Genomic DNA, 17,163 nt, shown 5'->3' with positions numbered 1-17,163 from the left:
AGGGGAAATTCCAGGCAGGTGAGCTGACTAAATGAGTTACAGCCTGAAACCTGAAATTTAGAAATTATTCATATTCTCATAATATTTGAGAGCAAATGATTTAAACAAAGGAGAAAATATGAAGGAGAAATTTCCAGGGCTAACCCTCATTGAAGTACTGGGGCAGGGAGCTCTAGTGCGAGAAATTGGGAGGGAGTTATCAGAGAGGTTAGGGAAGGAAGAGTAGTGATGTTGTCCAGAGTCAGGAAGAAGTGAAGGCAAATATATGAAGTGATTTAGATTTATTTTCCTACTAAAGTTTCACTACTTTTAGCTACCCTGTTTTGACATATAAGAAAATTGAGACTTGGATCTCACCAGTAGTGATGGAGCCAGGAATCAACTCCAGATCTGGCTTCTAATCTGGTTATGTTTTACAACCTGGCCTGCTTATGTCACTTATCTGCAGAGTACATCATGAGGAACGCCGGGCTGGAGGAAGCACAAGCTGGAATCAAGATTGCCAGAGAAATATCAATAACCTCAGATATGCAGATGACACCACCCTTATGGCAGAAAGTGAAGAAGAACTAAAGGGCCTCTTGATGAAAGTGAAAGAGGAGAGTGAAAAAGGTGGCTTAAAGCTCAACAGTCAGAAAACTAAGATCATGGCATCTGGTCCCATCACTTCATGGGAAATAGATGGGAAAACAGTGGAAACAGTGACTGACTTAATTTTCTGGGGCTCCAAAATCACTGCAGATGGTGACTGTAGCCATGAAATTAAAAGACACTTGCTCCTTGGAAGAAAAGCTATGACCAACCTAGATAGCATATTAAAAAGCAAAGACATTACTTTGCCAACAAAGGTCCATCTAGTCAAGGCTATGGTTTTTCCAGTGGTCATATATGGATGTGAGAGTTGGACTGTGAAGAAAGCTGAGCACTGAAGAATTGATTCTTTTGAACTGTGTTGTTGGAAATGACTCTTGAGAGTCCTTTGGACTGTAAGGAGATCAAACCTATCAATCCTAAAGGAAATCAATCTTGAGCATTCATTGGAAGGACTGATGCTGAAGCTGAAACTCCAATACTTTGGCCACCTAATGCAAAGAACTACCTCATTGGAAAAGACCTTGATGCTGGGAAATACTGAAGGCAAGAGGAGAAGAGGGGTGGCAGAGGATGAGATGATTAGATAGCATTAATCTGAGTAGACTCCCAGAGATAGTAAAGGACAGGGGAGCCTCGTATGCTACCGTCCATGGAGTCATAAAGAGTTGGACTTGACTTAGCAACTCAACAACAACAACAACAATTTACCACTTTCAAAGAAGCAGAAATAGACACTCTTCCATACAGGCAACATACTAAATTATCTTTAAAAAGTGACTGCTATTTAAATGCTGTAGCATTTATGGAAGTGTGATTCAAATATTTATTGTGGTAGTTTAGTTGCTAAGTCATGTTTGACTCTTGCAACCCCACGGACCGTAGCCCACCAGGTCTACAGTCCATGGGATTTTCCAGAAAAGAATACTGGAGTGGGTTGCCATTTCCTTCTCCAGGGGATCTTCCTGACCCAGGGATCAAACACTGCTCTCTCACACTGCAGGCGGATTTTTTAGCATCTGAGCCACCAGCAAAGCCCAACCATACATTTAAAAGGATAGGATAAAGACAAGTAATACTTTTTAAAAATATTTCACCAAAAATGTCCTTAAGTATATTTTACTGATTTTGAAAATTGTTGTTTAACCCTTTCTGATACAGCTATTCAGGGTCTGCTTCTGGGTCAGTTTATTTTGGTTTTGGTTTATATTATTGTCAGTTGAAAGTTACCTCACAAAGACAGATGGTTCCAAATGGAATAGGGCAGGCTTGGCTGTACTTACTAAATTAAGATTCTCATCTCTCAATCCTATTCAGTAATCAAATATGTTTTTATTGAAATTCATATTCTCAGATGTCAGTAAGTAGTTTCTGCAAACTAAATCTAAAGATTTTTCATTTTCATATATTATGCATGTGGATTTTACCCATTGCAACTCAATTCAAAAGGTTTTAAAACATGTTAATATTTGATTTCTGATTTTTAAAAATATTTTTATAAGCGATAGTCACTATTTTCATCAGGAAAATTACATAACATGTAAATGTTTCCAAATACCTGCTTCTAAAGACTCTTTCCAAAGCACACATTTCTTTAGAAAAGCAACAAGTTTCCTCATTCATTGGTGAAATATCACCTTTTATCTGAAAGGAACAGTTAAAGGTATCTTTAAAAAATATCTTCAAGGTTAAAAAACAATCACAGAAGAGGGCAATACAATTTTTTCACTTGTCTTTTTGTAAGAAGAAAAATGCATAATACTTTTAAGTACTTTGCCATGAATTATCAATGAACCCCAGTATACGTAAAAGAGATTTTCAGGGTCACTCTGCCCTGTTATATGGAGGCTGTGTGTTAAGAAAGTAAGGCCATAGACCCTTTTAACTGGGGTGCATTCAATCTTAAAGTGAAGTGAAATTGTTAAAAATGAAAGAGTGAGGGTATAAGTCTTCAAGACTGTGGGCCACCCACTGTTGCCTTGGGCTGCACCTACTTGATGGAACCTCTTATTTATAAACGGAAACTTCTCGTCTCTGATGGATCGTCTTCTGCTTCTCCTGAGTGGCTGTGTTCCACTTTGGCAAGGATGGAAAGACTGCTCAAGAATGAAATTCTAAACTAAGACAAAACCAAGGTGATGAAGAAGGTGGCCCTGAGAAAGAGGCTTGTGGGAGGCAGAATCAACAGGACTTGATCATGATTAGATACAGAGGTATCAGTATAAATCAGAGCAAATGCACACATACAACTTTTTCTATGCTGCTTCACAAAAATGTTCACATCTCATCTTTTCTAGTCAGATTTCCCAGATGTGAACCAAGCTATTTGTATTCTTCCTTCTTTCTGCCATGCACTGTGCAACGCACAGTCATTGCTCGGCAAAGACTAAGTATCTTCTGCTTGTTTGTAGACCTTATGCCTGCAAACGTCAGCTGCTCAAAAATGTCTTTTTTTTTCATAAGAGGGCCTTCATGAATGTCCACACCAAGGTGGTATCAGGCATCAGGATGGCACAGTGGAGTGTGGGACCCTCTGAGTCTCAAAGAACAAGGACTTTCTTCTGAACTTTTTTCTGCCCTATATGGCTGGGCAGAAAAGCACTAGCAGAAACCTTTATCCAAGACAACATTCTCTCCCCATAAACATCATCAGCTAATCGTCTTAATGGCCCCCTCCCCCCGCTGCACCAAAAGGCAAATGCTCTTCCATATGTCTTACTCACAGCAAGGTTGGTCCGCTATAGACCCCTGCAAATGCATCTTGGCCGATGACTGTCAGGTATTTATTCTTGTTCAGGTAACTGGAAAGAGAGACACACACACAGAGAATGGATTAGGTGAGGTTAAGCAAATTAATATAAATACCAAGATAAAATGTGAGTGTGGTCTCCTTGGCTATTAACTGTTTCCTAGGAATTTAGACCATGGGGTCACAAAGAGCGACTGAGCGTGCGCGCGCGCGCGCGCGCGCACACACACACACACACACACACACACACACAGGGATTTAGAAAACATCTTCCCTTCTTCTGCCTTAAGCACTCAAAATATTCTAGGTTCCGATTGTGCAAGCTTTAGATGCATTCATCACGGCTGAAGTCTTTGAAAGTGAACGTGCTTATGATCTAGTTTACATATTTTAAAGATTTTATATAAGTTGCCCAATTCCCTATTTACCTGGCCAGTGGTGACTGTGTTTTTTAATCCTCTTCAATACCAACTAAATTAATTTTTGTTTCTCAATACTGATCAATATTTCCATTTACTTTTGCTGCCTGGGCTTATATCAGGTATTAAAGTGAAGGTGGTGAGTGGTGATGGGGACTGGCAGAGATTCAGATCTTTTGTTTGGGGAAAGGTTGCCAGATTGTGCAAGTAAAAATGCAGGATACTAAGATAAACAATGGATAATGTTTTAGTATAAATTGTGTGTATGTGTGTGTGTCAGTTGCTCAGTATAAATAGTTCCCACGTAATTTTTGAAACATTCTTATACTGAAAGTTTATTTGTTGTTCATCTGAAATTCACATTTAATTGGGTGGTCTACATTTTCTCTGGCAATTCTGAGCGGGGGCAGATTATACTGCTAAAATTATAGAATATAGCTTCCGTAGAAGGGGTTTGATGAACACTTTGATTTTTCCATTTTGAAAAACACTTTGGCATTTGAGAGGAAAATATTTTTGAAGCAATTTAAGTCATAAAGTAATCCTGAAAAACAAAATTACCTCTAAATGGATAAAAAGCTTTCAAGTGTTTTGAAACTGGCTTTTTTCTCCTAGCTGTTTTAGAAAACAAAGTTATCTGAAAAGAAACCAAGTATTATATTTATAAGTATATATTTTTATTTCTTTTTAGATCAATGTATCTTTATAGATATATGTACCTTCTTTCTATATATATCTTTATTTCCTTTTAGATTACATATATGTATGTATATAATCTCCTTATTATAAATGATCTCAATTTACACGTGTTTAGAATAATTCACCATATAGACAAGTCGGTTTAGAGTCAGTGAGTAGTCACCTGTTGGTGCAACACGAATACAGCGGATACTCTTGGAGACTCTTTGTTTAGATATAGACAATGCTTCCATTTTTCTGCTTATGGTGCTTGCTCTTCATGATGCAAAATTCTTGAGGATGATGGTTAATAAGAATAATATGACACTGGTATATATAAAATGGATATCCAACAAGGACCTTCTGTATAGCACAGGGAACTCTGCTCAATGTTACTTGGAAGCCTGGATGAGAAGGAATTTGGGGGAGAACGGATACATGTATATGTGTGGCGGAGTCCCTTTGCTGTCCACCTGAACCTATCACAACATTGTTAATTGACTATACACCAACATAAACCGTTAAAAAAAAGAATAGTGTGATGCTAGATAAACTACAGGGACCTACGGTGTGATACAGGGAACTATACTTGGTACAATTATCTTGGGATAACCTATAATGGAAAAGAATCCGAGAAACTATATCTATATATATCTCTGACTGAATCACAGTGCTGTATACCTGAAACCTACCCAACATTACAAATCAACTATACTTCAATTTTTAAAAAAACGAACAGTATGCCATGAACACTTTGAGTCAGAAGGATGCTTTCTCCAGAGCCCGTGCAGAGGAACTTGCCTTCAGTGAACTGGCTGTCCCTCCTTTTCTCTGAATCTCGGAGGGAGACTGAGGACAGGGAGGGTGGCTGTGTCTGTGGCTGAGCTGGGGAGGCAGCGTCTGTCGCAGGCCAGAAGGCAGAACAGGAGCAGCGCTTCTGTGAGCCCCCGGCCCCTCCTGACCCACCGTCGGCTCCCCTCCAGCCCTTTGTCCAGGATGGAACCTGGAAGAAGAGGGGGCAGCCTCAGAGCCACAGAAGGGTCTCCACTGGGGCAGCTGGACGAAGAGTTTTACCAACCACCACCAAGTCTCCCTCTCCTGGATGGGGGATGAGGACTCAACCGAATGACAAACACTGCGGCTCCAAACAGTATTGTCGTTGTTCAATCACTCAGTCGTGTCTGACTCTTTGCAACCTCGTGGACTGCAACACCACACTTCCCTGTCCTTCACTGTCTCCCAGAGTTCCTCAAACTCGTGTCCACTGAGTCGCTGATGCCATCCAGCCATCTCATCCTCTGTTGTCCCCTTCTCCTCCTGCCTTCAATCTTTCCCAGCATCAGGGTCTTTTCCAATGAGTCAGTTCTTCACATCAGCTGGCCAAAGTATTGGAGCTTCAGCTTCAGCATCAGTCCTTCCAATGAACATTCAGGACTGATCTCCTTTAGAATGGACTGGTTGGATCTCCTTGCTGTCCAAAGGACTCTCAACAGTCTTCTCCAACACCACAGGTCAAAAGCATCAATTCTTCAGTGCTCAGCCTTCTTTATGGTCCAACTCTCATATCCACACACGACAACTGGAAAAACCACAGTTTTGACTAGACGGACCTTTGTCGGCCAAGTGATGTCTCTGCTTTTTAATACGTTGTGTGATTTTATACATCTTTTCTCAAATCAAGGTTCAGAACGAAGTTGACCTAAAGTAGCCACCACCTGTTTTCCTCATTGTACTCTTTATTTCCTTCACGGCATTACCACAGTCTGTGATTATCTTGCTTCTTTGTTTACTTTTTCTTTATCTCCCCAATCAGAATGTAAGCTCTCTGTCTTACTCATTGCTATATCACCAATGCCAGGTTCAGTGCCTCTGTAACTATCTCCTGAATGAAGGTATAAAGGATTGAATCAAAAAAGCAATGCACTTTTCCTTCAAAATAATGAGGTGGGCCATGCTAAACTTTCACTGTAAGGAAAAAGTAATAGAGAATCAATCATCATATGATGTGTTGGCCAGTTGACTCCTCAGATGGCAGTGATAAGCAGCCTTGTTTACAAATGCCACAGGGTATGGTCCAGATGTGGCCTCTTCAGGAATGGCTGGATATCAAGCTTCCAGGATACTGTTAAGTCTAAAAATGGAGGGAGGGGGTCAGTTAACCTCATATATGTACAAAGACCCAAATAAGAGGTTACAGCAGCCAGTCTGTGCCTTCTGAATGAATGGCTGTCATGTCTCTCTCAAAGACTTCATTTGAACACCGTTTGACTCTCCTTCAACTCAACGTGTCTACAGAGTTCATGGTCAGTGATAGCTAGAGCAGACAAAAGCCGCCTTGGAGAAACAAGAACTGCAGAGAAGATCTTGAGCAGCATGATCTTGTAAGAAGACAACTAACTCAGCACAAGTGCCACACTGACTCGCACCCCCTTTTGTGTTCTTTGGACCACGCAATTTGCAGATCACATTCTGTTCCCAGACTGCTGGAAATCAAGTAAGGATTGGTGCGTTCATCTCAGTTTTTCCTCCTCATCTCTGACTGCCGCAAGTGAAAATCGGCTTGCTCTAATCAGTAGAAATTATTGTAAAACTAAATAATTGCTTGTCCAATTCTGCAGTGTTTTCATCGGATATTCAATACGCCCCCAAGGATCAGGAGGCTGGTTGATAAGTGCTACAGTTTACCAGAAATGCTGCAGGGGATTTTAAACTGGGAAAGCCAGCCAGAGTCCAGGAGGGGAGCAGCCGGATGAAGAGAGGGTGCAGCCAACTTGAACGGAGATGAACTGAGTCTTGGGGGGAGGCTGCCTTCTCTAAAACCAAGGATTGTTTGTAGACTTCATCCCTTAGAAATAACGAGGGGCTTAAAAATGAAACCCCCACTCTGCCATTGGCAGTTTGGAGGCTGTCTTCTTATCACAGATGATGATAATGCCACGAAGTGTTAACCTTGGGTTCAGATTGCGGATTCTACCTTCCTTCTGAAGCAAAGTGGATGGGGTGGGGAAATACGTTTGCAGAAGCCTTAATATTCAAGAAGTGTGGACTTCCGTCAGCCCCATGTATCATATAATGTTCATGGGGAACATCAGTTTAAATTGAGTCTTTGACCCTGACTTATCCTGATTCCTCTAGAATCCACAATCTGTAAGCCAGCTTGGGTAAGTCAATCACAGATCTTGGCAGGGCTACATGGGTAACCTACTGCAGACGATTATTTCATATGGAGGGTATATCAGTGTGATCAGCTAAACTCTCTCTTCCACAGAAGGATGAATGTAAAAGACGAAAAAGAGTAGAAAGTCTTGGAGTCTGAGGTGAAAATAAAGACTTCTTGAAAGGATTTCTAAATACTGGGAGGGGCTTACTTGAAAAGGACTGGTATCTTCTTTAAAAATAAGCTAGACACTGCACCACGTGTGCATACCATGCCTTTTTACTCTTTGGAGTATGTAGGCCTCTTGGAGAACTTCTTGGAAGAGATTAAGTTCCTCCTAGAAAAGATACATCAGATTTTTTCATATGGGAGTCGGGGACGGTGTGGGGAAGGGGAGGGGAGTTAAGAAGCCCTGTGCTGATTTAAGTGCTGTGTATCTCACAGTTATGGAAGAACAGTATGGTCAGGGAAATGAAGATGGTCAGGAGTGAGTTGCAGAAGACTATCCAACTGATGAACTCAGCACTACAGACACGGCTCACATTAATCCCCATTGGACTCACACTGGGCACATAGCAGCCATTCAGGAAAAACAAGCTGAATAAAATATATGAAGGTCCAGGCGCTGGGTACCTCCTAGTTTGAGGCACCCTCTACATTATGTTTAGATGAGGACATGTCAGAGGGAGAAGCATGACGTTGCAGCAAGGCAAGTTGTGGGTGCCACTAAGCTTTGTTCTCTGGGGTGTTTTAGGATATGTCGCGGCTCCAAGGTAGAATTTCAGCCTGCATTTCCATAATCCCTGTAGGGTACCTGTTTATGTTGTGAGACTCTCATGGGAATACTTCTGTGGGGAACCGTGTTTCCCTCTCACAGCATCAGTTATTTGGAAAATTGAAGATTACCCCTGTCCAGCCCTCAGTGCTCCGTAAAAGTCCTTTTGGTGGCAGAAATCAGGACTGTTGTTCTTCAGTCACTAAGCTGGGTCTGACTCTTGGAGACCACATGGGCTACAGCATGCCAGGCTCCTCTGTCCTCCACTATCTCCTGGAATGGACTCAAATTCATGTCCATTGAGTCAGTGATGCTATCTAATACCTGTCTGTAAACAGTAACAGGTGAGAAAATGCTCAAGGTTTCAATAGGCAGAGGTAAGAGCCAGCCTTGGAGCATATCCTGCAAGCTGTTCAAATACTTACTCCATAAGAAATAATAGCCTGCCTAATCCTATAATCTTTGCTCTCATCATCTTTTCCCAATGCTCCAAGCTGTGGGGTTTTGCTTGTAACAATGTGTGATGCTAATTAGTACATGGATTGTGTTGACTTCTCTGTCCATAACGATTGGTGTTTCAGTACACCCTTAGCCCATCAAAATGGTATTTTTTTCCTGCCCAAATGTTTACTGTCAGTTAGTAGCTTGTTGCTAGAATTTGACGATAGAAAATACTATACAGAGAATGGAAAGTTCTGAGATAAGCAACATATCCTCATGCCTGATGGTGTGGAGGAGGGGAATAGAGGTTGCAAGGACTGGATGTGTGACTTAACTTGAGACTGAGAGCAGTTCAACTTCTGTTGAGCAAGGGATGATGGTATTATTATTAATTTCACATCTGAGTGATGACAGTGTGCTTGGTTCCATGTGAAATCACAGGACCGTGTACTCTCGCACACCAGCCATCACTTTCATGAACTTTTAACTAATTACCCAACTGCTGCTGAGGCATCAGTGCTTATTCTCAATGTGGAATTTGTCCAATTTGGCTGCAATCATGTTCTTCAGTTACACTAAAAAAATAGGTCTTGGTGAGGTCAAATCTGCTAATTTCAGCACATTGACATGAGGCAGAAAATGGGGAATAATCACTGTTTTGGATGAGCCCTTGTTTAAATTAGAAGTTAAAATATTTTACATCAATAAAATCTTTGAACACTAGTAGGGTAATTATAGAATATTGATGTGTTTACATTAGTTTTAAAGCATAATTCGCATTGAGGCTAGCAGCAACAGCTCCATGTTAAAATCACAAAATCAGTACTATTTTGTTATTACTATGGAAACCTGACCTCTGTTTTCTCCATCTACAGCTCAGCCCTTAATTTATCTTCCTCCAGTTCCAGGTCTCTTTATCATGATTACTATTTTGATTTTTACCTTGCATTATTAGGATACCTTTTACTGAAGAGAATAAAGCTAAGAAAAATTTAGTTTCTATCAAGCAGGAATTAAGAACTTAGGGTAGAATGAATAGATGGAACATTTAGTTTTATAACAGGAACAGAGATTAAGTTTAGATTTCAAATACTGATTGGAAAAAAAAAATCTTTGTTTTATTTTATGATTGAATATGAACTTTCAAACCCTTAAATATTTTTATCTAGATACTTCTTATCTTTATCCCATGCTAGCCATTTAATCTTTACAAAGAATTGGGAGAAACAGACTACATATTTCGTGACACAATAGTCATCCTCACTGAATACCTACATCTAGATCAGTTCAGTTCAGTTTAGTCACTCAGTCATGTCCAGTTCTCTGCGACCCCATGGACTGCAGCACGCCAGGCCTCCCTGTCTGTCCATCACCAACTCCCAGAGTTTACCCAAACTCATGTCCATTGAGTCAGTGATGCCATCCAACCATCTCATGCTCTGTCATCCCCTTCTCCTCCTGCCCTCAATCTTTCCCAGAATCAGGGTCTTTTCCAATGAGTCAATTCTTCACATCAGGTGGCCAAAGTATTGGAGTTTCAGCTTCAACATCAATCCTTCCAATGAATATTCAGGACTCCTCTCCTTTAGGATGGACTGATTGGACCTCCTTGCAGTCTGAGGGACTCTCAAGAGTCTTCTCCAGCACCACAGTTCAAAAGCATCAATTCTTCGGTGCTCAGCTTTTTTTTATAGTCCAACTCTCACATCCATACATGACCACTGGAAAAACCATGGCCTTGACTAGACGGACCTTTGTTGGCAAAGTAACGTCTCTGCTTTTTAATATGCTGTCTAGGTTGGTCATAACTTTCCTTGCAAGGAGTAAGTGTCTTTTAATTTCATGGCTGCATCTAGATCAGAGTTTCACAAACTATGACTATGTGGTCACATTCTACTTGCCACCAATTTTTATAAATAAAGTTTTATTGAGACATGGTGACACTCATTTGTTTATGAATTGCCTGTGGCTGCTTTCACGCTACAGAGGCAGAGTTGAATAACTATGACTGAGATCTCATGGCCCACAAAGACCAACCTGTTTTTTATCTGGCCCTTGCCAGAAAAAGTTTGCTTATCTCAGCTCTAGACTTCTAAAAATCAACAAGAAAATGATTTTCAGTTAAGAAATATTTCCCACATTTGTGAAACCCTTCCAAATCTTACATAAAAATGTCAAGAAAGTATGTGAAAATGATGCATTGATTCTTTTCTTTGTTTCAAGGGGTAGTAGTGGCTAGAACAGACTGTAATTCTGGGAATCAGTGAATTAAAATCCACTGTCTTCAACAGAAAAACCCTCTCCCGTCAGCCAAGGCTCTCACAGAGCCCACGATATGGTCTGAGAAGAAACCTGGTAGGAAGGTAGAAACAGTCTCCCTTCATAACCTCTTCATAGATTTAACTTCAGAAGACCCCAGGATGATCTGAAACTTTACTGGCTCTTATATCCTCCATAGCCTGCCTCTTGAATAAACCTTGTTAAGTTCACCTTCCCCCCAACAAGGCAGTCTATCAAAGATTTCTCTTGAGTGTTTTTGTTGTTCAGTCTCTCAGTCATGTCCAACTCTTTGCAATCCCATCGATTGCAGCACACAAGGCTTCCCTGTCCTTCACTATCTCCCAGAGTTTGCTCAAACTCACGTTCATTGATGCCATCCAACCGACTCATTCTCTGTCTTCAGTAACTTTCCCCAACAAGTATTCTGTGGCATGCCAGTCCAGAGAGAGGCTCCTGAACCAAGACCTCCTTAAGAAGCTCTGCATACTGTATCCTCCTACTGTGCATGTGTGTGTGCGTTCAGTTGTGTCCAACTCTGTGACCCCCATGGGCCCACCAGGCTCCTGTATCCATGGAATTTTCCAGGCAAGAATACTAGAGCTGGGTGCCACTTCCTACTCCAGATCCTCCTACTGGATACTAGGAATTCAGATTCTTCTATCAAAAGACCTAAGAAGCCCAGCTGTACATTTTGTTTAACTTTATAAGGTCATAAACAGCTTTTAAGAAGTAAGCCTCATTAATTTATTATGGAAAGAGATTTCAAGGAACATAGTTTGGGAAATGCACTCTTTTACCCCAACCAAATTTATTCTCTTACCACAAAGGCTGGGAAGAAATTGGGATAGAAATTATTGTTCCATTGTTAGTTTTTCCTTTTTTATTCAATACAAAATGTATCTATACTTTTTTGATATTCTGCAACTGACTTTATGTCCAAACTATAAAATAACAGGCTACTGGATTACACCCAGATCCTCTTAGCACAGTAGTCTGCCGATTAAGGAAGATGCACTCTGGAAACCTCCTGAAGTGTCTGTGGAGTTCTCTAAATATGACCAAATGGCCAGTTATGAGCAGGCATGAGATGTTTTGGAGCAAAACAGTGAACATACATGGAGTGATTTTAGTCCCGATTCTTTGAAATTAATAACTTTTGATCATGCCCGCCTCTTCATCAAGGTGTCCCTCACTCAAACCTCATCTAGAAGTAGGTTGAGTGGGTGACCTTGCTGCACTGGTAAAGCCAGACTCTCACTGACAAATACCACTGGTGCTTGGTGTAACTGTTCTGTGAAACTTCCACTGGTTGTATCTTGAGTCTTGAGTGACCTCCTTTCTCCAGCATGAATCCACTTCTCTGCAAGATCTACAGATCTGCAAGATCTTTTCGTTTCTGTGTTTCACGTCTTTAACAGACTAAGAAGGATACATATTATCCTGGGCTATGAAGCAAGTAGCAGCAGCTAGAGGATTTGGGTGTCCAAGCCTTAGAGGTGGCTGGTAAGTCAGCAGCAGTGAATCCCAGCAGAGCACAAGGGGAAGGAATCTTGAACTAGGGGTTCCAGGCCCTGGCTTTGGCCTGGCCACTAGATAGCTCTATCAAATGTAAAAAGCCACATTAAAAAAAAAAAAAAAAAAACCCATGTGTCATTTATATTTTGGGCTGCACTGGGTCTGCGTTGCTGTGTGTGGGCTTTCTCTGGTTGTGGTGAGCGGGGTCTGCTCTCTAGGTGCGCTGTTTGGGCTTCTCACTGTGTGGCTCCTCTTGTTGTGGAGCACGGGCTCTAGGGGGCTGGGGGCTCAGTGGTCATGGCACAGGGCTTAGTTGCTCCATAGAGGCATTTAGGATCTTCCTGGACCTGGGATTGAGCCTGAGTTCCCTGTACTGGCAGGCAGATTCTTAACCACTGAACCACCAGAGAAGTCCAGCTATGGTTCTTGACCTTTGCATAGAGCAAAGGTTGGACTCACCTGAGGGGACTTCTAGATTCCCATGCTCTGGCTACACTCAGACCAACTAAACCAGAATATCTGGTGATAAAATCTAGGTATCAGTGCTTCCAAATCTCTTCAGGTGATTCAAATTGGTAGCCAGTACTGAGAACCTTGCTCTGCAGAACTTAAAAAGTCTGAATTTTATACCCAAATCTCTTGTCAGATATCTGAGAGTGACTGAGGGTGATATCGTCCAATGACTAAACATGGCAAGATAAGGAAGCGAATAACTGAGAGCAGGGATCCTCACAGGAAGTGAAGTCGCTCAGTCGTGTCCCACTCTCTGTGACCCCATGGAGCGTAGCCCACCAGGCTCCTCCATCCATGGGATTTTCCAGGCAATAATACCGGAGTGGGTTGCTATTTCCTTCTCCAGGGGATCTTCCCAACCCAGGGATTGAACCCAGGTCTCCTGAATTGTAGACAGACGTTTCTCAACCATCTGAACCACCAGGGAAGTCTACGGATCCTCATTTTGGGCATTACAATCATTCGTGTATGGAAAAGCAAAAGTTTTAGAAATGAATCACTATATATTCAAGGTTGGTTTCTTCTTGTTCTTATTATCCAGAATTCCAGAAAAGTAATTTGGATTCTGGCAAATTTGGGTTCAGCTGGATATGGTGGATAATTCAGAGCCATGTGACTAGCTCTCATCTCCCTTACTGAAAGGCTCTTCACCATTCCTTTCGAGCGTTTGCTAATGTGGTTCTCTGTTGCCTTAATGCTAACATTGTGATGACCCTGATGTCCCTAACGGTGTGACAGTCTTCTGAAATCTCTATACCTTAAGTATCTACAAACTGACTTAATTATTTTGAGAAGTCCCAGTTCCCCACTTCATTCATAGAAAATTTGAATTGGGAAGATTATTGCCCTAAGGGTCATGGCTTTCTGGGTATAAAGAGGAAAAATATTTGGTTAAACTCAAGCAATATTAAAATTGAATGCTAATAATTTTTTAATGTGATAGCTACAGAAAATCATGCTCAGGTCTCCAAGCAAGGGTTGTTGGGGTTATTTTCAATCTGAAACGCATATTTTGGATTGGGCACCTTTCTCCCCAGGATACTCTGACCCTTGATATTGCTTCCCTCAAGTTGAGGCCACTGGGATGTGTGTTTGGTGTGGGCAGGAAGTACATTGGTCTTGTTCATCTTGATATCGCACAGTTCCAGGATCGTTGAGGGCTTTCCCCGGTGACTCAGCGGTAAAGAATCTGCCTGCAATGTAGGAGCCACAGGATATGTGGGTTTGATCCCTAGGTTGGGAAGATGCCTTGGAGGAGGGCATAGCAACCCACCCCAGTATTCTTGCCAGGAGCATCCCGAGGGCAGAGGAGCCTGGCGGGCTACACTCCATAGAGTCGCAAAGAGTCAGACATGACTGAAGCAACTTAACACGCACACAGGGCTGGAAAAGGTGTTCAGTAAACGTGTTGTAAAACAAATGAAGGATTGTGTGAGATGTGTACATAAAGTTAAGATAGAAGTAGGGTCTCTCCAATATATAAATAAATTTGATGTATAAGTATTCACATTACTCCTTTGAGTCTTTTCAGACTTACCCTGTAATTATGTTTTGGGTTTTTTGGGGGTTTTTTTTGGCCACACCACAGAGCATGTGGGATCTTAGTTCCCCAACCAGGGATTGAACCCACTCTGCCTGCAGTGGAAGGGCGGAATCTTAACCACTGGACTACCAGGGAAGTCCCTGTAATTATATATTCAAACAAATGACTAACATCAACCTGAATGAGCCCACAACTAGACAGTCTAGAGAAAGGTACTAGGATCTTCACTTCACAAATGAAGTACTTGGATTCACTTCACAAATCCAAAAACGTGGTAAAGAGTGAGACCCCACTATAAATAGAACTCAGGGAGTAACACCAAGGTGTAAAGACTTTGAACTTATTAGTATATATTGTATAGGTTATTTCTACCACCTGTTCAAGTGTGGCCAATGGACCAGCAGTATCATATCACCTGGAGGCTTGTTAGAAATGCAGAATCCTGGAGCTCACCGCAGATCTACGTAAATCAGATTCTGCATTTTAATAAGACCCTCCCACCCCAGTGCTCTATATGCTCAGTAAAGTTTGAGAAGCATCATACAGCACAAGAGATCTAGAAACAGAGGTCTTCAGATTTTGCAGCGATCATTTTCCAGAATAAAACAACTATGCATGAAATGTTTAAGGGCGGGGGGATGAAATTACAGAAATGATCCGGCAAATTTTTTTAAACAGCAAACAGAACATATGAAGTTGAAAAAAAATACAATTGTTTAAAAATACTCAATAAACTGTTATAAAACAAATTAAACACCTGGGAGCCTGCCTTGGGGTTCTGTCCTCTGCAGAGGTTTGCATTTGTTTCTGCCAGGAGCCCAGAGGTTCTCCTAGCGTGGTCCCACTCCAGCTGTCATCCAGGTTCCCTGAATTAACCCAGGGGTCTCAGGTTTGCCTCACTTCGCCACCTTCTCACTGACTGAAGTCTCATCTACTGGCACCGTGGATGCTGGCAGCTGTCCAAGGGAACTGCACCTTCTCTACCCACCACTTTGGTTTTAGCTACTGGTGCATTACTTTGTTTCATCTCCCTCTCTTTGGAGCTATGGCATAAAATATAAAACTTTTAAATGTGTGATCTAGTTGTTTCAGAGTAGCAGGGCCCTACAGATTACTTATCCCACCTTACTGTAGAAAGCAGACTCTACAAAAGCTAATTGTCATTTACTAGCTATGGGGTTAAATCACACACCAGTACGGCTGAAGCAGTCTACCAGCTCTTAGACACAAAGCATGCCCTGGCACAGATGCCAGGGACCACAGAGACCTGATAGAAAAGTACAACAAAGATGGAAACCCGTGTCAGTGACTATCTTTTTTGCTTACATCCTATTCTAGGCATCATTCATTTGCAGTGAAGGCAAAATCGGGATATGGCTTTTCAGCTCTTTCTGAATCAATCAAATATAAACTGACACCTTTCCTGAAAACATGTCAGAAAAAAACTAAGTGAAAACCCTCATGGTGTGAATAGCTTTGGATTTAATTAAGACCCTCGTTTACTTCATGGACCTAGTCTGGAGTCCTGCCCTCAAGGCCGCAGGTGCCAAGCTTTGCACGAAGCAGAGCCCAGAACCAAGGACACCTCTGAAGCTGACAAGCCCCTTTGTAACCTTGCCCAAAGCCCCCTGATCATCACGAACAAGCTCCCTGACTCCCAGTTAGGCAAAGATGCCCACTCCAGCAGGCAGCCTATAGCTCCCCAACCAATCACCTCACGCCAACCTTCCAGCAGGAATTTTCTGTCTTGAGGCTATAAAAACTGGCTACTAACCCACGAAAACTGTCAGCTTTCCCTGGTCTGTCAGAGGTCGGCTCACTGTGCTCGCAGTGCCCACTTTATCTTTGCTCTTCTTAATAAACTCACTCCCTTCTGAAATGCTGTCTGAAAATTCTTCTCCAACCTGTGCTAGGACTGCCTCGAAACCTAGTAGATGAATATTTACACACAAACACACACACACTCCTACTAGGTAATTGAAGGTGACTCTATGGTTCTCCATTTAAAGATAAAAGCTTTGAGATTTAGAATTGGAGTCAATGTAAGTGTCCACTAAAAGCTGGCTCTTGCAGAGTTTCTTAACATCATCCCCAAGTCTTGCTCTAACTAACCCTGGGGTTGAGGAATGCTCTGGGGGGACCCATCTCCAGCAGAATTATGACCCACTGAATGGTCCTTCCTGGGGCTGCTGGAGGTGTAGGGGAAAGATAGCGGTTTTCATGGCAACCCTTGACTTACACAGCATCCAGCTTTGTCCCGTTGAAAGCATGTCCTTGGATTGAAGTAAAGCCATTGTTGTATAGCTTCCTATAATCAACAGAGAGAGAAGAAATCAGTGACTTACGAGAGGTAGTACTGGCCCCTGGGTCGGGCTTCATTTTTTCAGTGCCAGAAATGTGCATGAAGTTTCTCAGATCCCATCTACGAGCCCTACGAGAAAACTTTACCATATGTCTTTTTTGGGACATGGAATAATATTTTCTAGTTTGAGTCCTCATCCT

General features: G+C 41.9%; 1 protein-coding gene across 1 annotated transcript in view; it reads right to left on the bottom strand.

Moving 5' to 3' along the window:
- TSHR (thyroid stimulating hormone receptor) overlaps positions 1-17,163 on the bottom strand; it is a 150,157-nt gene that overhangs the window by 29,287 nt on the left and 103,707 nt on the right. Inside the window, exons 7-8 of the mRNA XM_027552584.1 lie at positions 16,901-16,969; positions 3,315-3,392 (exon numbers count right to left, since the gene is read on the bottom strand). Of these exons, the coding sequence (XP_027408385.1) occupies positions 3,315-3,392; positions 16,901-16,969 (147 nt within the window). The remainder of the gene's footprint in view (positions 1-3,314; positions 3,393-16,900; positions 16,970-17,163) is intronic.

The sequence above is a fragment of the Bos indicus x Bos taurus genome, chromosome 10 (assembly GCF_003369695.1).
Source record: "Bos indicus x Bos taurus breed Angus x Brahman F1 hybrid chromosome 10, Bos_hybrid_MaternalHap_v2.0, whole genome shotgun sequence".
In the NCBI taxonomy this organism is placed as follows: domain Eukaryota; kingdom Metazoa; phylum Chordata; class Mammalia; order Artiodactyla; family Bovidae; genus Bos; species Bos indicus x Bos taurus.
Note: the sequence above shows the minus strand (reverse complement) of the source record. Positions and strands in the feature narration are given on the sequence as shown.